The sequence below is a fragment of the Spea bombifrons genome, chromosome 7 (assembly GCF_027358695.1).
Source record: "Spea bombifrons isolate aSpeBom1 chromosome 7, aSpeBom1.2.pri, whole genome shotgun sequence".
In the NCBI taxonomy this organism is placed as follows: Eukaryota; Metazoa; Chordata; class Amphibia; order Anura; family Pelobatidae; genus Spea; species Spea bombifrons.
In genome coordinates this window covers 14,385,365-14,411,685 of record NC_071093.1, presented here as the reverse complement: position 1 = coordinate 14,411,685, position 26,321 = coordinate 14,385,365, and the positions used below count along the sequence as shown (strand labels likewise).

Sequence of the window (26,321 nt, the reverse complement as noted above, 5' to 3'; positions counted from 1 at the left end):
CATGACTTGTTTGTACACAACATCTTAAATTATATTCGTGTCTGCATAGTGACTTGGTGTTTGTCCAACTCAATGGGACAGTTTGCACATAACCATGCTTCCAAACCGTCCCGCTTTGCATGGGACAGTCCCGGTTTGGTTTGGGGGTTTGGGTCACTATGCTGCAGTCCCAATTTAGTTCTCTGGTGTCTAAGAAGACCCCTGCTGCATGCGCAGAAAGCACTAGCATTCATGTCAGTGGGAATGCCTTTCTATCCATGATCGGTACAAAAAAAATGCAAATAAATCTGCAAATGTTAAAAAGAAGAGAAATTATACAGCAATGAGCTGGAAGAAGGCTTATACCTAAGTACCTTCATAAAGAGTTTATTAGACTGAGGTATGAAAGTCATGGTAGATAAACCCCAGACAAAAGCATTTCAGAAACAGCTTGGTAAAGACTGACTAGAAGTATGTGATTCCAATCTTTCCTGAAGACTATATATATAAATATATATATATATATGTCTGTGTTATCTACACCTATATGTGGTGAATGATAACAGATATTGGCTCTAATTGATAACTACAGCAAAACAGACACGTAGGGACGGACTGACCCATCGGGCCTTCAGGCATAAAGTTATCTTTATTTCATTAGGAAAAAATACTGAAAAATAGATATAAGGTGGTGTAACCATGGGGAGGGACTTAATCAGGAAGGGGTGTGGTCAAAATAGGGTCTGGCTAAAGGAGGGGCATCACCACAGGGGGCCCTGGATGGTCTCAGTCCGTCTCTGCAGACACAGATTGATCCACCTGAGCAGATCTCAAGAACATGTATGTACCGACTGCAGAAACTTTGGCACTTACTGAGGGATATTAATCAAACCATCAAGCCACTCGTATCAAATGATCTGGTATCATTGTGTCTGCAGCCAGTGAATCTATGTCTGGAGCAAATACATCTTTTCTTACCATGCGTCTTAATACATTTTCATCTCCTTCTTTTTGCTGGAGAATTGACTGAAGAGGAGGAAATTCATCCACATTTCTCTTATATACAATATGTTTTCCAAGATAATAGTGGGAATCCATGTGTATCGGAGTGAGGATATCCCTTACATCTTTCTAAAAAATAAAAAATAAAGATTATCAGATATTACTAGATGTCTCCTTTTCTACGGAATTTGATGGCGCTATATAAAACAATAAATAATATTATTAATTATCCACATAGTTCTCTCAGTGAGTCCCTGAAAGTAAGAGTAGTAATAAACACAATAGTTTATAAACACGTTTGCCCAAAATCTGTGTGGTTATTAACATAATTGATTATAAGTAAAAACTTCAATATGAAATATATTTTACTGAAAAAAATCAAACATATTAGCAAATGAAAAATTACCCTCATAAAAGCTTGATGGGTTTTGCAATTTTCACGCCTTTTATGAATTTCCATTGTTCCCGATATGACATCTGTTGTCACATTGGAGATGAAATAAAATCTTGCAGGAGTTCCGGACTTTCTTTTTGTATCTGAACTGATATTGTAATGTAAAACTGCAAGAAAACAAATAATGTAAAACTGTAAAACAAGTAATGTAAAACTGCAAGAAAACAAATAATTCACCAAGAAAAAAAAAATCACTTATCATGTGAATATATCATTTTGAAACATCAATATGTCCTCTACTTAGGTAGTGACATAATTTATTCCAGAACTAATGCAAAACGCATGGATGAAATCATGCAAAACAGTTTAGGACTTCATCTGATGGACAATAGTTTCTTTTAGAAACACTAATGTCACATTTCTTATCATACCCCTTGTAGTAAACAAACAAAATGTCTCAGTATTGATCACACAGGGGGATCATTTGACTCATTTAGGTCCATAGGGAATGAGGCTTAATTAGCATAAGCAAGACTTTATAAGAATTGCCATAAAGCAACAGCTCAGTGTGGTGCTTGAAGGGACTGCCCGCAAAATATGAAAGGACTGCCCAGATCTGAAGATAAGCACATTTTCTTGAAATAAAACCCAGCTAAATGCAATTCTGTATCACTATGGATAAAAATGTAAAATGGTGATTGCAAGCACACAAAATATACCCAAGGTTTCCACTGCAAGCGTAGATCTAAACCTAGTAGAACAGATATTTTAGTGCTGCAACACACTTTAAACACTTCCCACCAAGTGTCCTTCAATTTAGAGGAAACACAAAAACCACTAAGTGCTTCGCACAACACAATAGGTGAAGACACTTCTGCTTTCCATGTCAACTGAAGTATCGCTCTTACTGTTGTTCAGCAGGAAGGACCAGTCAAGCACCACAGAGGACGCTACTTTTATGAATTTTAAAGGGAAACGAGTTGTGTTACAGATGTGTGCGCTTTTATCCACACTCCACAATCCATATATATGTTTGTTAGGTTTATTTAGAATACTGCGCTATGGACATTTCACCTTTGTTTTGTTTCACATGTTCCTCATTGGAGAAACACTAAAGGGGGGGTATGTTCACCTATTGTATTGTGTGCAGCACTTAGTAGTTTTGTGTTCACTACACAAATTTCATGAGACATCCCCATTTGGATCTACTTCATTTAATACAATTCTTTAAAAAAGGTAACACACTAACTTACCGATGTGCCCAGGAACTTCGAGTCCTTCATAACTAAAGCAGACGGTGACATTCATGCACACGGCAGGATGTCCGTTTTCCACGCATTCAAACTTTGTTCGATTCACAGTGCTTGGCAGCTCTAAGGATGCATTGATAATAACTACCGGCCTTGTTCTGAAGATAAAACATAATAATAAAAGAAATCACTGCTATTTCTCCACTTCCACTAAAACCAATATTAGGCAACACTTACATCCCTGTCCTCACTTTCCACAAGTCCAACTGGCAATGAGGTGGAACATTTGTTTGGCTCAAATACAATAGCTTTTTTTTACATAAACTACATTGTATTAAAACATATGTTTAACGCTGGGGTCAAAGATGGGTTTCTTTCCGCTCTCATTTGCTAGTTTGAGTAAAGCAGTAGGTGATGCTATAGGAGTAGTGCTATGTTTTATGTAATGTATATACTATATTTAGTATATTTAGAGGAGAATTCCCAAAATATTTTTTTTCTGTTCTTATCACTTAAAAAAGGTTTACAAATATGGTGTCATTTTCTTTTTCTACAAGTTTTCATAAATACAATGTATGTAAGAGCTATAAAGTGGCTTTTTCTATGTGTTTAGATCTGTTATCTTGGCCCAATCTACTAGACAGAAACTATATCTTCTTATTATACTGCATGTTGTAAGAGCAATGGTAGGTTTCAGTCTTATTCACTCAGATGGTCCCCTAAGGTATACGGGCAAATTATTTCATTAGTGTAAACTTTAGTACATTATCACTTGTCATAAGGGATCATCTCAGTGTGGCATTAAAATTTGTAATGTAACCAAAATATCACATGACCACACATGATGGTGACCTCCAAGTCTTCAGATAAACAAGATTTACTAAAACAACTTTGTTTAACACAATTATTTTCAGTGCTGTTACAATGTATATTTTCACTAGGATTCCTCTTTAAGAAACCTTTCATGTAGTCCAATAGGTGTAAAGGCAGTGGCGGAACTACCGGGGTCGCAGGGGTCGCGACTGCGACCGGGCCCCGGTGGCAGGGGGGCCCAAGCCAAGGGGCCGCCCGAAATCGGGCCCCGGCGGCAAGGGGCCCCAAGGTCTATGAGTTATAGACGGCCGTAGAGGCCGCATAGGCCCAGTCAGGACCGGACTGACTGGGCCTATGCGGCCTCTACGGCCGTCTATAACTCAGGGCAAAAGGGGCACTTGCCCCTTAACCCTGCAGCAGCTGCTACCGGGCCCGCCACTCTAGGGGGCCCGGGCAACCCCCACGATTAATTCCGCGGGGGGCCGCTACTTACTGGCAGACGAGGATGCCGGGGGACGCAGGAATCCAACAGTCACGTGACGTACGTGACGTACGTCACATGACCCTGCTGCGCATCTGCTTCCCCCTATGCACTGAACAAGTTGGTCTGCGAGCGCCGAGCGGCACATACTTTTTACATCTTCGGTTGTTCAGGTAAGGGGAGGCTGCATGAAGGAGTATTTGAGATTGAGTGAGAGAATTAATGAATATCTGTGAAGGAGTGAGTGAATGAATGTTTGTGAATGAGTATATGTAAATGAGTATCTGAATGAGGGAATTAATGAGTATCAATGTATGAATATCTGAATGATTGAATGGATTATCTGTGAATTAGTGAGTAAATATTTGTGAATTAATATATATGTGTGTGTGTGTGTGAGAGATAGCATGGATGTGTAAGGGGGGGGGCAAAGATACCACAGTCAGGCTGTTTTGGTGGAAAGATGCCACAGGAGGGCTGTTTTGGGGCCAAAAATGCCACAGGAGGGCTGTTATGGTGGCAAAGATGCCACAGGCGGGCTGTTATGGGGCCAAAGATCCCACAGGCGGGCTGTTATGGTGGCAAAGATGCCACAGGAGGGCTGTTATGGTGGCAAAGATGCCACAGGAGGGCTTTTATGGTGGCAAAGATGCCACAGGCGGGCTGTTATGGGGCCAAAGATGCCACAGGCGGGCTGTTATGGGGCCAAAAATGCCACAGGCGGGCTGTTATGGGGCCAAAGATGCCACAGGCGGGCTGTTATGGGGCCGAAGATGCCACAGGCGGGCTGTTTTGGTGGCAAAGATGCCACAGACGGGCTGTTTTGGTGGCAAAGATGCCACAGGAGGGCTGTTATGGGGCCAAAGATGCCAAAGGCGGGCTGTTATGGGGCCAAAGATGCCACAGGAGGGCTGTTACGGTGGCAAAGATGCCACAGGAGGGCTGTTATGGTGGCAAAGATGCCACAGGTGGGCTGTTATGGGGCCAAAGATGCCACAGGCGGGCTGTTATGGGGCCAAAGATGCCACAGGCGGGCTGTTTTGGTGGCAAAGATGCCACAGGCGGGCTGTTTTGGTGGCAAAGATGCCACAGGCGGGCTGGTTTGGGGCCAAAGATGCCACAGGAGTGCTGTTTTGGGGCCAAAGATGCCACAGGAGGGCTGTTTTGGGGCCAAAGATGCCACAGGAGGGCTGTTATGGTGGCAAAGATGCCACAGGCGGGCTGTTATGGGGCCAAAGATGCCACAGGCGGGCTGTTATGGTGGCAAAGATGCCACAGGAGGGCTGTTATGGTGGCAAAGATGCCACAGGCGGGCTGTTATGGGGCCAAAGATGCCACAGGCGGGCTGTTATGGGGCCAAAGATGCCACAGGAGGGCTGTTATGGTGGCAAAGATGCCACAGGAGGGCTGTTATGGGGCCAAAGATGCCACAGGCGGGGTGTTTTGGTGGCAAAGATGCCACAGGCGGGCTGTTTTGGTGGCAAAAATGCCACAGTCAGGCTGTTTTGGTGGAAAGATTATTTATGTATTCAAAGAAAAAGGGGCGCATGTACAAAAAGGGCCCTATGTACATGCGCCCCTTTTTCTTTGATTATGCCCTTTGAACATGCGCCCCTTTTTCTTTGATTTTTTTACAGAAATGATTCAATATGTAAATTGAATTTGTTGAAAAAAAATTGTTGGGTAAAAATCATGTTTTTTTTGGGGGGGGGGGCCTTAACAGATTCTCGCACCCGGGCCCTGAGGGGTCTAGTTACGCCCCTGTGTAAAGGGATTTTAAAGTAAGCTTGGGGAAGGAGGGGGGGGCATGAATAGGGACCACACAATCTGGTGGATTCCAAGGTCTCTATTAAGTGAAATGAAATTGTGACATTGTAGTTTTATAAACAGCTTTCTCTAAACAACCTGACTACTTATTAGAACAAAAGCAGTGTAAAGATAAAAACAATTATATAGCTACAAGTAAGTAATTAAGATAATTTACACATCTAATAGTAGAACAATCAGTTTGACCAAACATATCTATAAAGATTAACATTTTTCATTAACCCCTTAATGACAAAGCCCGTACATGTACAGGCTCAAAATACATTGTTTTCAATGGGTTTAGGGACCGCCCATTGTCCTTAAGGGGTTAAAAGATATGAGCTAAACATTGTTTACCTACTTTACACATATACATAAAAACTTAAAAAATAATAATATTTGTATGATCTCCTCTGCACAATTAACTAACAGTTTTCATACATAAAACACTTTAGTCCTACCTTAGCAGCACTACAGAATCGGAGAGAAAAGCGCCAACTGCCATGTCTGCAAGAAGACAAATTTCATGATAATAACCTTTCAAGTCTTGTGGAAGAATAACTTTTCATGTATAAACCTCATTATGTCAGTTATGACCACAGTACGATGAATTAAGCATCTGTCTACATTAGCGGATAGGAACTCTACTCCACAGAAAGGGACCAGGGTTGGCCATCACTGCTCTGTGTTGGCATGCACAATGTAAAAGATTTAAGGCAGTATATATATGAAGTGATTGCAGTGAAGATTTCCATATTACAACAGCTCTTCACTGAATTCTGACCTAATGTTTACGATACTAAACTAAGCGTTTTCTAAAAATTGGAGCCGTATCAAATCATAGGTATTAACTGATTCATAACATAATTTATTCATATCATGTGACAACATAAAATGTCAGGAATCCTTTATGTATTATACTATATCACATGACCTAGTTCTAGGCGTACATATGGCCTGGTTATAGGCTGTGACCTAATACTTGGTGGGCCAGTTGGCTAAAGGCACCATGGTTATGTGACAGGTTACCTGGCCCAGCATAAGTAAAACACTTTCTGGTCCCATTTTTTATAGTATTTTATTAATGCATTGCAAATGAATGAGAATATTTCCCCACAAAAAAAACCACAATTACAATATTTTGAATTATTCACCTTGATATCCATTTCCATCTGCATCCAGTCCTCCAGTAACTGACTGCCCAAACATGCTTAATCCACTGCCAAAATCTTTTCCCTGTATTCTCTTTAACAACAATAGATTCATGATCAGAGAAAGTTAACTTTCATTCATGACACATCAGCTTTCACAGCAATTACTAATACATGAATGTACTATCCCTTTTCTGGTTTGATCTATACCTGCTTTCATATATTTCATTACTGATTTCATTGTGCTTTATGTCTTGTCTTAGTATTAATTTTCTATATATCAACCAATTGATTTAGTTTATTATTAAAGGGGAACTATCACCTTCAAGGGTTTCAGTATATCTAAATGTGTTTATTAAAACCCTTTAATAGCTGATGAGTCAATTGCATGCCCTTCCTTCTTCTCACCCAACCTATTACCATTAACTGAATCATGCAGATCAGGGTTCCAATGTTTCTAACACTGTCAGCATTTTTAGTGCAGGGTCAATGAGTATACTTGCATGTGCGGTAAAGAGTTATTTGTGGATATTTATATTTAATTAACCCTTTAATTAACCGTTTATACACACAAAGCACCTCTTTTAATGGAAGTACTACCAGAGCCGGCCTTAGGTGTTCCGGCGCCCTGTGCGAACTACTCCTCTGGCGCCCCCCCCTCACAGGTCGCACACCCCAAAGGCCGGCCCTGACTACTACACAGATATTAATGCTGCATATTATTAGGTTAACACATAGAAGTAAAAGATAGGAAAATTAGATCTTTTTTATTTCAATGCACTGAGGTTTTCTCTTTGTGTAGAAGGGTTTTACATTTTCAGGCATCATACACCGCATCTACAGTTTAATCCAGAGGTGGGGGGCCATAATCCTGGGTCTCATTTGCACGTAAATATTACATTAGCACTGTGCATTACTGAACTGTCTGGCAACTCTTATGGCTCCCTAGAGTGTCTGTTACCTTTAAGGATTTGTGTCTGGTGGGGTCAATTTAACCCTTTGATCACCAGACTATTTGGCAACATACTGTAAATATCAGCTATTCATGGTAATCTATGATCAGCTAGGCTGTAAAACCTTCAACTAAGTGATACTCTCCATGTCTTTACCTGTGAAAATGAAGGTGTTATCCCGCCTTTTCTCCCATTGTAGATATAGATGGCTCCTTGGAGATCATTTTCATGTGGAGCTCCTATGGCCACATCTGTATTGAATTACAAAAATCTTTACCATGGAATTTAATTTACAGCTAGGTTTATATTATGAACTTCTTTCCTGTCATTAACAACATAATTAGTTAACTATAGATATAGGAACCAAGGTCTTAGAGTTAGTTATCCTGCAAAGCTTGCACAAGTCTAACTTGTGGATAATTCCATCACTATATACAAGCTGTAGACTACATATCTTGCCATAATTAAATTCACCACTAAGTGGCAGTGCTGCATATCACCCAATTAATGATATGGAACCGTTCATAATGTCGGCAAATTCTCTACTTCTGATCTAACCAACTAATCCTTTTTTTAACTTACAGTGCTTGCATTGGTTATTGACTTACAATTAATTGTTAGTGGCCCAAGCACTTCTATTAGACTTGGAAAGGTTTCAGTAAATGTATAGATAAACATTTAATAAGAACAATGATTATTAAATGTGCAATTCTCATGTGCAGGGAGAGCCTATCTTTGTTTTCTGTTATTTATTTTTATCATATAACTCATTAAAATTGAATAAAAAAACAGCAGCTCTATATCTGAAACAGTATGCAATTTAAAAAAAACCACTTTAAAATCTAAAAATGTGAACTCTACGTCTATGCTTTAAGTATTTAAACATAAAAAAAATGTCAATTACCGTAAATCTCAACAGGAAGATCTTATCTTTATCATTTTTATTGTTATTGTAATTAACAGCTACCAGGATATTCTGAAACTTAGTAAGAAATCGGGTAATTTTAGCCTAATTTTATTTTACTCAGTCTGACCGTTGATGTACCCACTTATATGATTGCTTCATGACTGCACCCAGATTCTGTGCTAGATTCTCAATCAGAGTTGGTCACCTATAGAACCATGTATGGTGGATATTAAGGAGGTATGTGGTAGATGTACCTAAATCTTAGTGATTTTAGAATGAATAAGAGTAATACAATGCTACAGATATAGTCTTATAGAGTGTGGGGCTGTAAAAGAACCCCCCTATATAATGTTAAATGATTCAGCACCATGATATACCCATATAGGAGTCACAGAGCTCTTAGCTGTCTCTTATACAATTAGTAGATCATCTCTGATCAGAAGGTGAATGCTTAGGATCAGAATACCTGGGTCTTATTGAAGAAACATCAATGGTGCAGGGTTGCAGTAATCAATATGCTAGATAACTATTGTTTTTTTTAATAGTGCCTTGTGTTAGTCTTCAGTTCCAGAGATAAACATATACATATAAGTAAAAATATTGTAAATATAAATTATTCCCTTCAGTATCGAAGCTTTGTAGTACCCCAAATAAAGTGTTTTTTTTTTGCCATATGATGGTTTAATCAAGACCTCCCTATTCTGTTTCTGATGTACCCACACAAACTATACATTCTTTTTTTTAATAAAAATAGGGCTTTTGTTTAAAACCATAGAAACACACAAAAAATAATAATTGTGAAAAACCTATACTAAAATAAATTGTTTTTTAAAAAAGCTTAGAATTTTTTCTACAGAGCAGCTGCTACTGATAAGCAAAGGTCCAATTTATGTTCAGCAACAGTCTCTGATTAGAGACATACCCCACATGTTTTTTTTTTTATGTACTAGAGGGCCACATCCATTCATCCATCACATAGTACCCTATAGGGGAGTATATTTAATAGGGGTCGTGAAAGAGTGAGGGGTATTTTGTATTTTGTACTGTGGAATCTGGTTAGAGATCCCGATAGGTATCACATCTTATGTATCTGTGCATCTTATGTATGCCAGTGATGTAACACTGACATCACTGAGCACATTGTATTGTTTTTTTTTGTATTTTCCATTTTTGTTTACATTTCATTCAAAAAGTTTTTTGTTTTCCTTTTTACTTCTTACTTTGTTCCCTGTGATCTCCCCTGCGTTGATCAGCAAGCAGGGCTCTATTGACTTGTGTCAATTGTGTGATCGGGCATTCCTTATATAACGGCACACACAATCGGTCGGCAAGAAGCCGGTGATGCTGGGTTCTGCTGACAGGGGGGTTCAGGCTGTCAATAGATGTCCCTGCCCCGTGGCAACAAAGTCAGATTGTACCGTCATACTGGGCTTTTAGACCAACTTGTACTTTCAATAACATGTTCCAAGATATAGCCACTTAGATCCAACATAGAATACATATATGGGGAGGGGCACCTCAACAGATCTTGCAGGGGGCCTCCGGATTTTCTGTTATGCCCCTGCAAGCAGTCATAGCGTAGGTCCCACAGTTTGCCTCCACTATACAACGTTATACATGTATATAGTATAGTCACATATGTGCTCTTTAATGTTCAGCATTGCAGTCTTGTGTATTGATGCTCTTGAAACACATTCCAAAACAGACGCAAGAGAACATAGAGATTAACATACTAGATCAGATGAATCTATTTCCAAAACAAAGAACTGCTATTCAGATTCATAAGTGGCAGGTGAACAAGGAATGTGTTAGTCATTAAAGCAAATAAAGTAAATATCAACTCAATATCATGAATGAACTTAAAATGTGTTTTTTTCCAGGCTATGTTTGCAGTACTTAATGCAGAAACAATTGCACTAGGATGTGATCACTACAGGCTCAACGAAATGTTTACATGGTTTTGCTATAAGTATTCCACTTTGATTGCATCATAATTTCCTTGTTTAAAATAGTAATTTGTGCTTTTTTTAGTTTTTTTTGCTAACATTTCCTGCTTCATGGGATAGGTTTGCATACCCTCTCTCTAGCTGTATATAATCATAAGGCAAGATTACACGGATATTCCTGTTAATGTAGCCGGTCTAAAAAGAGGACAACTGATCAGATAACACAGAGCGTGAGCTTAAGTTGGTACAGTCTTTTCCTGTTAAGGTCTATAGTGTCATTTAGTTTGGACTACTACTTCTTCTACTACTACTACTACTACTACTACTACTAGTAGTAGTAGTAGTAATAATAATATATGCAGTCTACATGGTCTTTGCACAACTCTTCATTGAGAGAAAAAGGATTTACCTTCAAAACCATCATTATCAATGTCGCCAAGGTTAGTTATTGTCTCCCCAAATCTTGCTGCATATAAGTCACTTCCAGAAAGTTCAAGTTTATGTTCTTCCATTATTCCCTAAAACAAGGTAGAAAGATCTTCTTTACACATTATTTTTGACATATGTATAAGTGATATAATTGAAAGGGCCCAATATAGCCAAAACATACAGACAATAATTCCTAGTGCCAAAACTAAACAAAATAATAATATGTAATATATTTGTGTAGAAATACACAAGCCTACATGCGATATTAAACAGAGCTTCTATACTGATATATCTTTGATGGCAGTGCTGGAGTGGAACTTCATCACAAGAAGAGAAGAATAACAGATCTGATACATCCTGAAGGATATTAGTGTATGCTGATGGAATGATACACAAAGGGCATAACACTACAATGCGCTAAACAAAAAAGCAAACCATAGGTGAAGGGGTTATTTCCTTCAATTGTCTGGAGCAGATTGTGTTTCCATATAGCTTAGTACATAATACATATGCATTTAGATTAGATGTATTTTGGGAGTTACCAGGTAGGCCAATAAAATGTGTAGAACAGCACGGACTTCAGACAGTATTTATATCATAACAGGATGTCTCTCTTTATACCTCTATCAAAGCCAGCCCTTTAGAAGAAAATATGTTGAACAGGATTGCCAAGAGTGCATTGAACATGCTGCGTGTTTTTCCATCTGGTTTACAGATCAAATTTTACCAGCTTATAAGCAAAGAACAGAGACATAAACGATATATACCCCAATGTTTAAGAAGTCCATCTCGGGAAACCTGTGTTGAGCTGCAGAGCATTGAAAACTGGCTACATGAGAACTGCAATGGAGGTCTGTGGCCCCACTGGGTCGCGTTGTTACCATTGTGGTTCGTTTGGATATTATTCCCCAGTGTATCACTTTACTGTGAGGACCGGAGCAGCTACCTATCTGTAGCCTGCCTAGAGTGTGCGGACGTGGGAACGGTGGCCAGGTACATCACGCCAGATCCCTGGCTCCCATTACAGAATGTACCTCCTTTCATAATGTATCCATACCTACTGTACTTGGATCCAAATGTATGTACACTACTGTACTTATTATATTAGGCCACTTATATTTTATTTATTATAATGCAAACCATTAAGCTCTCATTATATTGTCTTACAACTTAGCACAAAATATTCATACATAATTGCAAAACAAAAATTACTATTAGACTCTATATTGCCAAAATAAAGTATATGGCCCATACCCCCAGATATGGAGTTACTCTAAAGTACTTTTACAACATCAAGCAGTCATTAGATCTTTGATTAACCCTTGATGATTGAGAAATAGACCATATCTGTTATAAACCTTGTCATTATTTACAAAAGCTTGAGGAAATTGGTCAACCTCACATGATAATAGAAAGGGCTTTCTCAGCACAAGAACAAAATATTACCGTCTCCAGTAATGTAATTCTAGATAAGGACAGAGCTTGCAAAAACAACCACAAAACCCATGTTTATCAGTACTATGATAACATGTATTTTGGTAATCCTAACCTATAATAAGAAAATAACATTTTAAAACTAAGTAACATTTTACTTAATGATCATATTAACATTTCAGACAACTCACAAACCAGGCATATCTATACAGATCACTATCATTCTCTCATATGATTTTGCTTTAAACATGTAAGACAAGATGTTTATCTGCTCTAAACAGTTTCTTCCCTGTTTAAAGGAACTACAAAATTGGGCTTTTTAGCAACTGGAATCAAACTACTTTTTATTTCAGCAAAGTATCTTAAAGTTATACAAATCCCTTTTTGGCTCCTGCATACACTATCCGGAAGTATGTTTGTTTGGGTTTTTTTGCTGAATATTATTGATTTAAAGCATTGAGCATATGTCCAAGTTACCATGCATATTGGTGGACAAGAGAACTTCCAGATATCCATACCTCCCAAGTGTCCTTCTTAGGGCCCTTATGATGTTTGCTGGGTATGAGTGTATTATAGTGCTCTACAGCCTTAAATGTATTAATAAAGTGTAACAACAGAGTACATTATTTTTCTTCTAGAGGCCTTTATAGGTTACACAAATAGCTCAGTAAAGCCCTGCAGTGAGCCACATCCATAGGCACACCCAGTGGAGTATTCCGACTAGGCCTAGGGCGGCAGGTCCAGGGGGTAGGCAGTGAGCCTGATCACACCACTGCCAAATGGGCCGGTTACAAGGGAGATCTCTCCAACCTACCAATTTATACTGTGGATTACTATAACAGGTCAGCACAGCCTCCATAGTGTACCCCTGCCCAATGCTGCACCTTCAAAGGCGGGGAGCCAGCGTAAGTCATATCCAGGCACGTAGCAGTAAATACAGTGGTGCGGAAGTGGCACTGCCCTGGTTACGTGTCATAAATGGTGCCTTAAAGGTCTCTACCTTGTTGTCATTATGATAGATGGCAGGGAGCATAGCCAGGCCATGAGGGATACTGTTAGCTGTTGGATAGAGGTAGTGGGCACAGTAACAGCATGGTAGAAAAGTAGCTGAATTGGCCAGATTGGAGATTGCTTTATTCGCCTACCATAGCAAGAGTTTGATGCAAATTAAGATCCCCACTGCTCAACCTATGCATGCAATAGAGTTAATGAGCCAAATAATTGATACTTCTTACAAATTAAGTTGGGAATTAAGTACTTAACTACTAATATATTTGTTTTCATTTTATTTAAATGATTTGGACATGATCTTATATTTTTTCAGTCCACATATAGTAGAAAAAAGAATACAAACTAAATATACATGTACAGGATAAATATATAAAACCAAATACTTACACCACCAGTATTCATATAGACAAACACTCGTCCTTCTTCTCGTACCGTACTTTGCATTGGTGCTCCAACCAGCAAGTCTGAAAGTCCATCTCCATTTAAATCAGCAGCACAAACCGCAGCCCCAAAGTAGGAGCCAATCTAGTGAACCAAAGATATATGATTAACATATTCTCATTACTCACCCAGCTACAGTTACATTAGTTGGCACAAGGACTCAAACACTTACCTTTTTACCTGTAACTTCAAATAAAATATCTAACTGGGTTCCTTCAAATGTAAAGATGTAAGCCTAGAAAAGCCCGAAAGAAAGCAAGATAATATACAACTGGCCAATTAAAAAAACAACAAAAGTATACAATTTACATATCACATTGCACATTTAACTCTCAGTGTGTCTTGACTAAATGATTGGATACTTCAGGGTCTGTCTGGCAATCACTCACTCACTGATTTTATGTCCAACTCCAACTTAGTGATAAACTCTATCTATCTATTTATATGCATATTTTTATTTCCCAGGGAGATAACCGTAACCAAACAATGAATCGTTAGAGCATGAATAGTTCAGAGTGTTTTATCATTTCTCTTCGTATGTTTATAAATCTACAGGGACTATGTGACTTAGATACACGTCCACTAGCCTAAAGAGTTTAAATGCATGCTGTTGTTAAAAATATCATAAAAACTGCTGAGCCATTTAAAGAAATGTTCACATCTACGATATATCCATGGATTTACTTAACTGGGTTCCCTATAGAGGTGAGATCACACTTCAGCATCGATGCACTCATGTGGTACAATCACCTAAAGTGCTATAATTGTCAGTCTTTTTGTGTTTTCAGGAGGATCGGTTTAAAAAACTACAAATGATTCTTTATACTAGTTTTTATTTCTTCTCTTCTGATTTTGGTGAGGTGTCCTACCCACACATAACATCATAAAGTTTGGGACCTTGCATTGGCGTATCAGACTATGATTAACCATGCAGCCAAGTTGAATATTATTATTATTATTATTATTATTATTATTATGGTAAAGACATTAAAAACCATGCTCACTGCAACCTTTCAATTAGATTTGACCACTTAAAGCCAAATAATCTGAATTGTATTTAAAAAAAAATACAATAACATGGCTTTTTTTATGTGCTTAAAACAAAATACTTTTTCTAAGCCTACATTTTTCTACTAAATTTACCTAAATTATTGTTTTGCACGTTTTGAAAGATTTATAACTTTTTTTTAGATGTTACAGTAAGGTTGGGTTTTGTTATAGCTGAAAACTGCAGAGCCACTAAATCTCTTGAAACAGTTTGTCTTAAATAGCTTGATCCAATACTCTTTGGTGTCAATCGCTTTCTTACCTTTCCAATCTGTTCCTGTTGTGGGGCTCCTCCAATAACTTCATAACTATCTGGTCCTTGAAAGTGCCCGACTCCGACTGAGTATCCTGGAAATGAAACATAAACATATTGATACATGGGTTTAGACCATGTAATAATTAAAGAATATCACAGGCAGTAAATACTACTTAAAACACACTGCTAAATAGTTTGTGTGATTAAGACAAGTGTGAAAAATGAAGACTAGAAAGAAGATCTCTTACCAAATAAATAATATTCTACTGTAGCTTTGGCAACAGAAAACCGATCCATGCACAGCTCATGCCTCATGTGAAAAAAAGTCTTAAAATAAAACATTAATTATATGATAATGCCAATGAATTCTGGACTACATTGGACCAGTAGAAAGCGATGTCTACATGGACTTTTACAAATGATCTTGAGCAAGCAGTACAGAGAAGCTATAAGGTGGTCCAAAGAATCTCCTTTCAACCATGAAATGTAAAACAAAAAATGATAATATGCAGACTATAAGCAAAGGGAATGCAGAAGTTGGAGGTTCTAGAAGCAGAAGGAAGAAGCTGATCCATGTACTGGTACAACAAATATATATTTAGGGATGTTACACCCAGGTAAACTACTAAACAAACTACTAAAGTAGGGTTCACACAGATTTTAGTATCCTTGACAAGACTTGTCTAGGTCATTGGCACCTATGTAGTAGTAAGTGAAAAATCCGAAGCAAAGCTGCCTACCCCAAACCTAAACTGAATTGTATTTAATTAGAGTTTTCAATGGAAATATTATTCAGCTTACTTTAATATTCAACAAACTACATCAGCAGTGGTGTATACAACATACGTCAGTTACCTAGGGTTCATCATAAGTAGTCTACTGACAGCCAAAGGAGAAGAAAGATTCCTTCCATCATTTATATTCTAGAGGTGGGTGCTATGGACATAAATCTCTTCCATTATTAAGTGAGACACAGTCTAGCCAAGCAAGATAAGAGTGGCAATTTATTAAAACACCTGCCTTTTGGCTAATTTTGTCTTAGCTACTCCGCATAACCAAATGTTTGTCGTTTTTATTCAATTTAGAAAAAAACCCAGAAGGCAATATGTTCCCTAATACCATGGCAACCTGTACAATTAATTTGTTGTTTTAGATCTATACTGGAAAATGTATCATACATAACAGTTAATAAATGCAAAAGTTAGAATGTAGAAATCAGAGACTGAGATATGGCAGAAGTCAATTTTACTGATTAAGTGGTCAAGTTAAATAACATCTAAGGATATAAATGTGGTGTAAAGGAAACCCCCCCCAATTAAATTCAGGAAGATATGGAAGGAAATACTTTATTGCAAGATTCCTGAATATTATGGACAATTCAAAAATAAAATATAATTATCTACTTAGACAAAGCAGTTTAAAAAGTAATATAAACTCACCTAACGCACAGTAAACTGAAAAATACCAAGACCTGACCTCATATCCATAACCATCAGGTGCCAATTTCCTGTTTTTATTCTTATACTGAAATCTTTCACCCTTTTACCAACTCATGTCACCGGGGACATTATTTAACAAACAGCAAACAGTCTCAATACTAAAATTAGTTAGAAAATATATGAATTTATTTTAAATGCAGTGGCCAATGCAAATGCAGTTGTATCTGAATGGATGTTAAGCACATTCCTGGCCACAGTGGTACACAAGATTGTCTATACACTTGTATGCCCTATATTAATATTAAAACATAGTTTAAGTTAATACTAACGGAAGTAAATTGGATTGACATAATCATCTGTTACTCTGTAAAATTATCTAATTTACTTGGTGGCCTTGCGAGAAACAGCAGGTTGGTAGCGCCTTCATGTTCCTTCTCACATTATGTTACTGAATACAGGTTTGAATAAAAGTTCATAGTAGCCTATTTTATTTACTGCTATGTGAAGAGACGCAAGGGGACAGGGATAAAGACTCTCTCACAGCACATCAGGAGGTGTCTCTTGGTTCCATCCCAGCAGGGGAGGCAGGCACCTTCTAGCTCAGGGGGCAGGTACAGGTGTTCACCCCTCCCCCCCGCCCCTTGTCCCCCAGCAATTTACTAACACTAGTATATGCTTACACACACTCACTATAACACATGCACACACACACATATTCTGTAGCACACACTTACACTAAACATACTTACTCCATCATAATGAACTCTATTCGTCACATCTCACTCTCTTACCTCACCACATACCTCATACCCTTAACTTCCCTGAAGACTTTCCTTATAGCTGCTCATCTATCGCGCCAGCACCTGCGCTTTTTCCACAGGGTCACGTAACATTGCGTTATGGGACCACACTGGCTCCAGACTTCAAGAGTGGCACAGTCCAGGTTGCAAGAATTTTGAAGAATATCTCTACCTACTATTATTGTAACTTAATTTTATTTACAGACCATCAGCAGATTATAGAAGAACTAAGAACTATTGTAAATTAAGCAGAATACAAGATTAAAAAACTATAATTTATGAATTAACATAAAACATACTTGTAAGGGTAATTTCCATCAAAGCAGATCAGTTGTCTGAAACTAGAACACTATATTGCTAGAACAGAGAACGCACAACTCCAATCATCCATGCCTACGCCAGTTCAAGTTTCTGGCATCTCCTCACGTCAAAGTCCACCCTGCCTATTTCTGACAGTCTTACAAGTGCTAATTACAGAATCAAGTCCCAAAATACTACACAGTTGGGGGCCGTTAGGATTGGCCGCCCAGAGAAGAAGATTCTACTGCTGTTTATATTGGGAAAGTACTTTGAATTTTCATTGCTTCTAACCTTAGTTAGTTTATAGAAATTTTACTAACTAAAAGGAGAAAAACGTTGGACAGAAGTAAAAAATAACCAAAACATATTCTTACCTAAATAACTTCCAAACTTCACTGTGTGAGTCCGGTCCTCATATGACATGATTTTATTTGTTGTAGTATTGTAAACAAAAACAGAACCAGTCCAATAATGTGATCCTGGAGCCCCCATAACAATTACGTCCTATGAGGAAAATACAGAGATTAAATGACCTTACTTTTCTCTGGTAAAAGTACATTTATATCTTGTTGGCAATAATGAAATTAACCCTTGACCTTAACAGTTATGGGGTGTTGTTGTCTAACAAATTGCAGTTAAGATGGTACAACTAAATCATTGTTATGGAGTAAATATTACCGAGTGTTTTTTAATTACCATTGTTTTTTAATTACTACCTAAAATATTATAGCATTCTTGGTTGTTAAAATGTAATAGTAATATGAATTTGGGGTTTTGGGTGGTTTAAAATGCACTCTACAGTTGATACAAATCTTAAAGCATCATGCGTTGAGTTTACTTAACAAGATATGCTGCAATATGAAAACTATAGCCAACGATGTAATAATTGAGAAACAAACCTCTGATGTCCAAGGTTTATTAATCTTTAATACATTTGTTTATATGTGTATGTATAAATAGCAATGCTTACCTCAAGGTAATAGCTTGAAATCCCAGCTTGGCATGAACCATAATATTCTCCAAACTTTCGAACAAAATCTATAGAAATTAGTAATTAGTGCTATTATGCAATATCTGACATAGAACATGTAACTAATGACCTTAATACACCAGACACGCCAGTGCTCTTTATATATATTAAGCTGTATAACAACTGTATTATTTGGCCATATAATAGCAGTAAAACTATTATTTGGTCCTGGGTGATCCTATCATCTCATGGAAGTACTGTTAATGGGTTAACAGTATAGAAGATCCAAACCTAAATATAATTAAAATAAATCACAAACAACAAACAAATCAGGATTGAGCTACACAAAATATTATATATATATATATATATATATATATATATATATATATATATATATACTTATACAATATCCAGGATATGTAATGTTTCTGTACTTGGGCTAATGACTTCACCAACGCTTTAATAGACTTTACTTCTTACTTTTATAACAAGGGCATATTCTTTTACTCAAGTCTGTCCGCAAACTTGCAGGTATCGAATAACATACTCCATATGGTAGCTTGTGATCGTTTGTCATATAATATATATTTTTCCACCTGTGACCGCAAGCCTATAAGAGAAATAAGAGAAACAGTTATTGGTGATGTGAACAATTTAATCCTCCAATTAAATATAATTTAACAAGAGGGTATGTGACATGGAGTATGTGTGCTTAAATACTGTAGTTAATAACTAACCTTTGTAGGCCTTCCAGTGCTAGCTTTTAAAAAAAGGTATCAAAACATTCTGAAATATTCAAGAAAATGTAGGAATATGTTGACAGAATGAAAAATATTTAAAATAAAACTAGGTTTGGGAGGCAACTGACCATCAAAACAATCTGTATATAGGTTATTTTAAGTAGTAGAAACAACCAGAGAAGCACCAGCAGTGTAAAAACCATGGTTGCAGGGGTTGAAATCATGACCACTGTAGGGGGCCCAGATGACCCCTGCAACCACTTGTCCACCTCTTCAAAGCTACCAGGTGTGGTTAATACTCGCAGCTAGTGGCAGAGAGGGCAGAGACAGGTTCGCTCCAAAACTCTTAAAAAAAGGGCTGGTCCAACTTTGATCAGCCCTCCTCCGGAGGCAGGAACCAGCTGGGGTCACTTGACCCCACAGTGAAAGCGTGGCTGCTCAAGAAAGCCTCCAACGAGGTATGTGAAAGCATGAGCATATTTGTGTTAATGTGTGTGTTAAAATCAATGTGTAAAGGTGTATTTGTTTATCCATGTTTGTAGAATGAGTGTGCATTTATATATGTTTGAGAATGTGTAAAATATGTGCCAGTGTGTATGTTACGTAGGGGAGCTGCAAGGGATCGATGTCCAAAAGGTGCAAGCTCTCCCCTGACAGAGAGTGTAGAGATCATCTGATCGGATGATCTCTCACGCTCTCTCTCTCTCTGTGCACGCTGTGTTTGACTGATGTAGAGTGCTGAAAGTGAAATAACAACCACTTACGACATGCCGGATTAGTCTGCACGTAACATGGAGGAGGAGAAACACACCACTCCTGCAGGTAAGTGGTGTGGGCAAGGGTACAAGCAAGCTGTTTGGGGGGACTAACAAGCTGTTTGGCTGTACCGACAAGCTGTTTAGGAACACAAAAACACAAACTGTTTGGGGACAAAGATGGCACAGACAAGCTATTTTGGTGCTAGGATGGTACTGATAAACTATTTGGGCACAAAGGCGACACTCACAAGCTGTTTGGGGGCAAGCAGCTGGCACAGTGAGACTTGTTGCTTGGTGATGTCAGAGGGTGCTGGGGCAATTTTCTCACAGGGGTCCTTCATCATCACGGGTAGCTAGCCATTATCACAGACATTGATCTCACTGTACAAACACCACCTATCCCTCTGCATCACTGATCATTTTACTTACCAATGCCTGATACATCGCTGTTCTAAGCATATATTGTGATATCTGGTTTGGTACCTACCAGTATTTGTCCATCCTTTGTTTGTCTGGACAAGCTTACTCCCAACCACTGGTTGTCTGGCTCTGCTTTACATGTTTTTCCACACGATACTGAATTATGGATACCTGTGTGTAAAATATATGTCACAAGTTTAAACTTTTTTATATTAAAATCAAAGATCTTAAACATGAGAAGCGCAGGGATTTGGATATCAAAAAGAGGATTTCTTCAAGCCATGTTGCCACAATAGTGCAAATTTCTATTTTGAATGGGTTTTGATGCAACCAAATTTGTCCTTTCTGTAAAAGTCTTAACAGTTGAATGTGATTACTTGTCTTTTTTATGCAAGGAGGGGTATTCCAGTTTATTAGTGTTTGTCCCCAAATGTTAATGAGAAATTAAGAAACTTGACACATTCAAACAACTGTCCCATTGACTAGAAATAGCACACCTCAGCTCTAAATGTAATCATATATTTCTTAGCTTTTATTTTGGTAAAAAAGTGACATTGTTTATAGAAACGCAAAGAGTGCCGCTGCCTAACAGCCCCTTTGTTGCCCCAAACCAGTATACTCCATGTCTTTTTTATACTTTTAGAATGCCAATATAGGCATAGATCTCATGTGCATTTACTCCACACATTGTGAAGGATTGTGTTGCATCCCTATCAGGTACCAGACTCACTTTTACACGTTAAGACTGTTGGCTCCCCCACGGTCTAGGCACTCGAGGTAGTTGTCTGACTTGTCTAGCACTAAGATATCTGGGACCAACTATAAGGCAAGGGCACTCTTTTGAAAGCATACATGCATTATCATTTGGCCAAAAGAGGTAGTTGCCCAAAAGAAACTTTGGGTTAACACAATGGACAACCCAGAAATTGTAACCGGCAGCAGTTCATACTTCATACTAGCAAGCATCCAGCCCAAGCAGGGTTTCATGAGCAAGAAACCCATAAAAGTGATCAAACATTAAAGGTATACATATATGTTTTAACTTCATATTTTAACTGGACAAAAAAATACATTAGCGTCCTAGAAGCCCACATGTTGCTAATCCAAAACTTTTTAAGAGGAAGAACATTCTGCAATATGAGACTGTTCTGTGGGAAGTCTTAATGTGCAGCAATTTAATATTCTTTTATAGCTATATTTAACCCAAATTCAAGCCACATGCCTTCTTTTAATAATAAGCCATACAACAGCTCATGTGAAACGCAACCACAAATTACATTTGGCTGCACATGAAAACAAATGTTATTTAGAGATTCTATGATGATGACAAAAGAATGAATAACACTATTTAATTTTATACCATAATTTATATTACATTGCAATATATACGCATATGTATGGGTGTATATATAGAGAGACAGAGAAAGAGAGGGGGGAGAGAGAGGGGGGAGAGAGAGAAAATGTAGGCTAACTAGAGCTCTCCTTCTGGGGGAGTGGCTATGTGAGGGGGAGGAGCTGTCTAGTTTGTAGGCAAACTGCATTAAGCAGGGCTAGCCCCAGTCTTGAGTGGTATGGGTAGTAGGTGGGAATGGGCATGGCTTACTGCCACTTCCCTTCCTGGAGAAAGAGGAGAGTGGCCCGGAGACTCCGGGTGTTGCCACACTCACCTGAAAACATAGAAGCACACTGCAAGACAAATGTAAAGGCAGGCAACAGACTTTAACCCCTTAATGACAAAGCCCGTACATGTATGGACTCAAAATGCATTGTTTTCAATGGGTTTAGGGACCGCCCATTGTCCTTAAGGGGTTAATGCTTAGATGTTTTCATATATTGGAATGTAATACCGGTATCTTCCATTATATCTTATGCAACTTTCTATGTTGAAATTTGTTCTATCTATTTCAACTAAGGAGCCCGTGTTCTCTGGAGGGAATATGTCTATAACCATTTTATCTTTTATCAAGATAACTTAGCAAAGCAGTTGTTTTTTTCGTGACTCTAGACTCAGTTTCTGTTAGATTAGGAGATAACCTTTGAAGCCTATCAAAGTGAGATGTGGTCTGATGTCTTTACTAAGAAAATAAATTCACGGACTGTTAAGGGCAACAGAGATGAAAACAATCTTAACTAAACAAAGCAGGCTGAATATAGTATCACTTCTAAGCATCTATATTTATAGAGCCTCCTTTAATCCTGCTCGCTGATTTCCTCAGCCCCTTCACTCTGTAGGACACTCCATCCGCCAGAATATTTATCACATAAGTCACCCTCTGTTGTTCCAATTTCATTCAAGCGTGGCGTTATCTTTTATCTCGAAGCTATACATAATTCTGAGTGACAAAACTCCAGTGTTGTAAAATATTAGGATTATATATTTATATATTTAAAGGACCATATCTTTTAGAGGGATGTTCCACTATTTTTTTATTACATTAAAATTAAGTTTTCAAAATTGTTATTTTATTGTATATCATTTTATTGTTTTTCTGTTCTAAAACAGTTACAGATTTAGATAATTCAGACAATATTTCCAGCCAGCTAAGTATGTCATGGGTATCTTAGCCCTATCTACTAGACAAACAACTTGGTTCCTTATCATACAGCCTAACTTTAAACAATAGAATGGCTCAGTACTAACTATTCAGACGGACACTGTGACTTCTGTATTGAGCAAAGAATTAAGCAGGGCTTCCTTCGCACTCTGATTACAGCAGTAAAAACTGGAAGACTGGGTAGATTCTTATCCGTCTCTTGTATAGAAAGATGATTCCTATTACAATGTGGTTTTAGACATTGCAATCAATGATAGACTTCATTTTTGATACACTACAGGCTGAAGGTATCGATATTATATTTCAAACTAGAAAGGTGGGCTTATGATTTATTTCTTAAATATAATCTATGTGCCTACACAAAATGGGAACACATACCCTGGGAGGTTTCAATTTGGATCTAACATTAAGGCTGTTAAAAAAATATATAGAATTTTTATTTGTATATTGTTTATATTTTTGCATGATTATTATTTTTAAATTATGGACCAAATGGCTTCCCTCATTTACGCTTCAGTTATGTCTCTTTTGTGTAATGGTGTTTTTGTAAAGGTTCATCTTTTGGGGCCCTTTAATTGTAATTTTATTACTATTATTTATTATTATTTTATTGTTTTATTTCATATCGCGGTACAATGGGTAGACAGGACATAACAAATAATATATAACATAACAATTTGACTACAGAAACAACAGGTGAGGTGGAGGGTCCTGCTAAGACAAGCTTACAATCTAGAGATTTCTTTATTAAAATATTTTAGGATGAATTAAACTATTGGATTTTTATTTCTTTGCACAATATATGCACCTGAGTGGGAGCGTCTGAAAGGATTTGTTTCTATAACCCCAATATTAATTATGTTTGTGAATGCATTATAATATTTTTGTCATCCATCATTTATTATTATGGTTGGTTTATTAATTTGTCACCTTCTAGTTGATTTATTCAAATATGTAATAACATGGTAGATAGTGTTCTCAGTATGTTCCTCAACTGACATATTTATATGCCAATGTATATGCCAGGTTTGTTACTTTAAACAAAAGAGCAAGGCAGCATGCATAACATTTTGTATCTATTTTTCCAGTGTGGTTTACAGGGAGTTTATCCAGTGTTTGGTAGTTATGGTGGCTGTAAACAGAAGTTCTTGCCTGAGCTGATGCCAGAAACGCGGTACACAAATCCAGAGTGTGGTCATAAATATACATAGCTTGCGTAAGGATGCTTGCGACATCAGTATTTACATCATTACATCACATGCTGTGAATGTGACACAATCAGCTGCTGATTGTGCTGAGATCTTTTGATCTCCCAGAGCCTCCCATGTCCCAAAGAACTAGCTTCTCATATAGCAGTTGCCATTTAAGCAACTTTTATGGCAAACATTACATACAAATTCCTTACAACCATAGGATAATAACGTTGATATAAACGTATAGTGGGAGTTTCCCTTTTACCACCAGTGCCCTCTCGAAAAACCATAATATTAATCTCCATGGTGATGTTGGTACAAGTGGTTTAGTGGTTTGAGGTTTGGTTAAAAACCTTGGTTTAACAGTCATTTTTTAAGTACTAGTTTAATAAATGTATTCTTCCATACAATTTTAAAACATTAAAAACATAATTATTCAGATTGTTACACTTAGCATAACTTTATATCTTTATATTTTACATTTTTATGGTGGTTGGAACAAAAAAAAAGCCAATTTCACTCTAACAGAGAAAAAGCTAAGACAAATCCAGAATAAAAGTCCAACCATTCTTGAAAGGACATAACGTTTATTCTTCCTTTACAATGGAAGCCATACAATAATATAACCAAAAAACTAATCCAAAAATATGGTAATAGCTGGCAGTTATACATTAATCAGGTCACAATTATATTCTGTAGCTGTTTATTTCCTAATGTTTTCTACAACAGTATTTGAAAAAGAGGCATTTACACCTAATTTTCACACATATTGGCCTCTCTTCCTCTAAAGCTGGTATAACTGTTTAACTGAAACCACATCAGGAAGCATGTTTTCCATGGAAAGACAGATCGGGGTTGGGTAATTTTCTTTCTTCTACCAGATTGCAATTTTATACTAAAAGGGGCTAATGCTGCTGTTTAACAAGGCCCACCTCACACAAATTGCATCCCAAACTGAATATCCTTATTTCAAATCACATGATTCAAAATAATGAATCCCCTAATCTAAACTCAGCGAGTTACCAATAGTAACGACAATAACGCAACAATTACAATTTAATTCATATGATTTATGAACATTTCTGTACATGTATAAGACTATTCTCTGGCCAGATGATATTTCCTTTGAGACAATCTTTTTTAATGTGCCATTATATTTTATAATGCAATGCCTTATCATATATATGACGTCGGTCATCTTCAGCCTAGCTGAAAAGAATGGAGATTCTAGACCAAATATAGCCAATAGCTATGAATCCTCGGCAGCATGCATCCTACAAGAAAAGCTGTGCACTGTTCGACTTCATATAAAAGGAGTTGTAGTTAAAGTCTGGAAAGCTGCTTGCTATTGACTATATAACACATAACTCAGCACAGAACCGTGTATGTGAGTATAACCACAAATGCAGAAGATGCATGCTGAAGATGACAAAAAACATGTGGTTGGGTAATTGAAAATAAAAAACGTTGAAAAGAGCATATGCACTGCCATTTCCGGTTAGATGGCTTTAAACAAGGGATGTTGCTGTTTGTCACCTCTTTCACATTGTTTGATTCCACCACAGGATGTGTGACAGTCGCAGTCATTAAGTAGAGTAGTGTTTTGTGTTATCACTTATACTACAAAAGCCAGTTATATCACCCTGTAATTTATCTGAGATATAATATCTTTTTAAATCGAGATAAGGCAGGTAATCAACTCTACTGACAATGGTAAAGAACATAGAACGGACATAAAACAAACTACTTTGTGATCTAATTTACAATATTGCAAAGCAAGAAAAAAAGGACACACAGTTTAGCACATGTCAGCAGCGATGAAAAGGAGAAGACACTTGGTTAA

General features: G+C 37.5%; 1 protein-coding gene across 1 annotated transcript in view; it reads right to left on the bottom strand.

Annotated features, from left to right (window-relative positions):
• Window positions 1–26,321, bottom strand: part of ITGA4 (integrin subunit alpha 4) — a 49,501-nt gene that overhangs the window by 13,750 nt on the left and 9,430 nt on the right. Inside the window, exons 3-16 of the mRNA XM_053471944.1 lie at window positions 20,798–20,901; window positions 19,293–19,422; window positions 18,810–18,877; window positions 18,214–18,343; window positions 15,307–15,392; window positions 14,170–14,232; window positions 13,944–14,081; window positions 11,092–11,200; window positions 7,986–8,080; window positions 6,880–6,970; window positions 6,187–6,232; window positions 2,629–2,783; window positions 1,388–1,542; window positions 958–1,110 (exon numbers count right to left, since the gene is read on the bottom strand). Coding sequence (XP_053327919.1) covers window positions 958–1,110; window positions 1,388–1,542; window positions 2,629–2,783; window positions 6,187–6,232; window positions 6,880–6,970; window positions 7,986–8,080; window positions 11,092–11,200; window positions 13,944–14,081; window positions 14,170–14,232; window positions 15,307–15,392; window positions 18,214–18,343; window positions 18,810–18,877; window positions 19,293–19,422; window positions 20,798–20,901 — 1,523 coding nt within the window. The remainder of the gene's footprint in view (window positions 1–957; window positions 1,111–1,387; window positions 1,543–2,628; window positions 2,784–6,186; window positions 6,233–6,879; window positions 6,971–7,985; window positions 8,081–11,091; window positions 11,201–13,943; window positions 14,082–14,169; window positions 14,233–15,306; window positions 15,393–18,213; window positions 18,344–18,809; window positions 18,878–19,292; window positions 19,423–20,797; window positions 20,902–26,321) is intronic.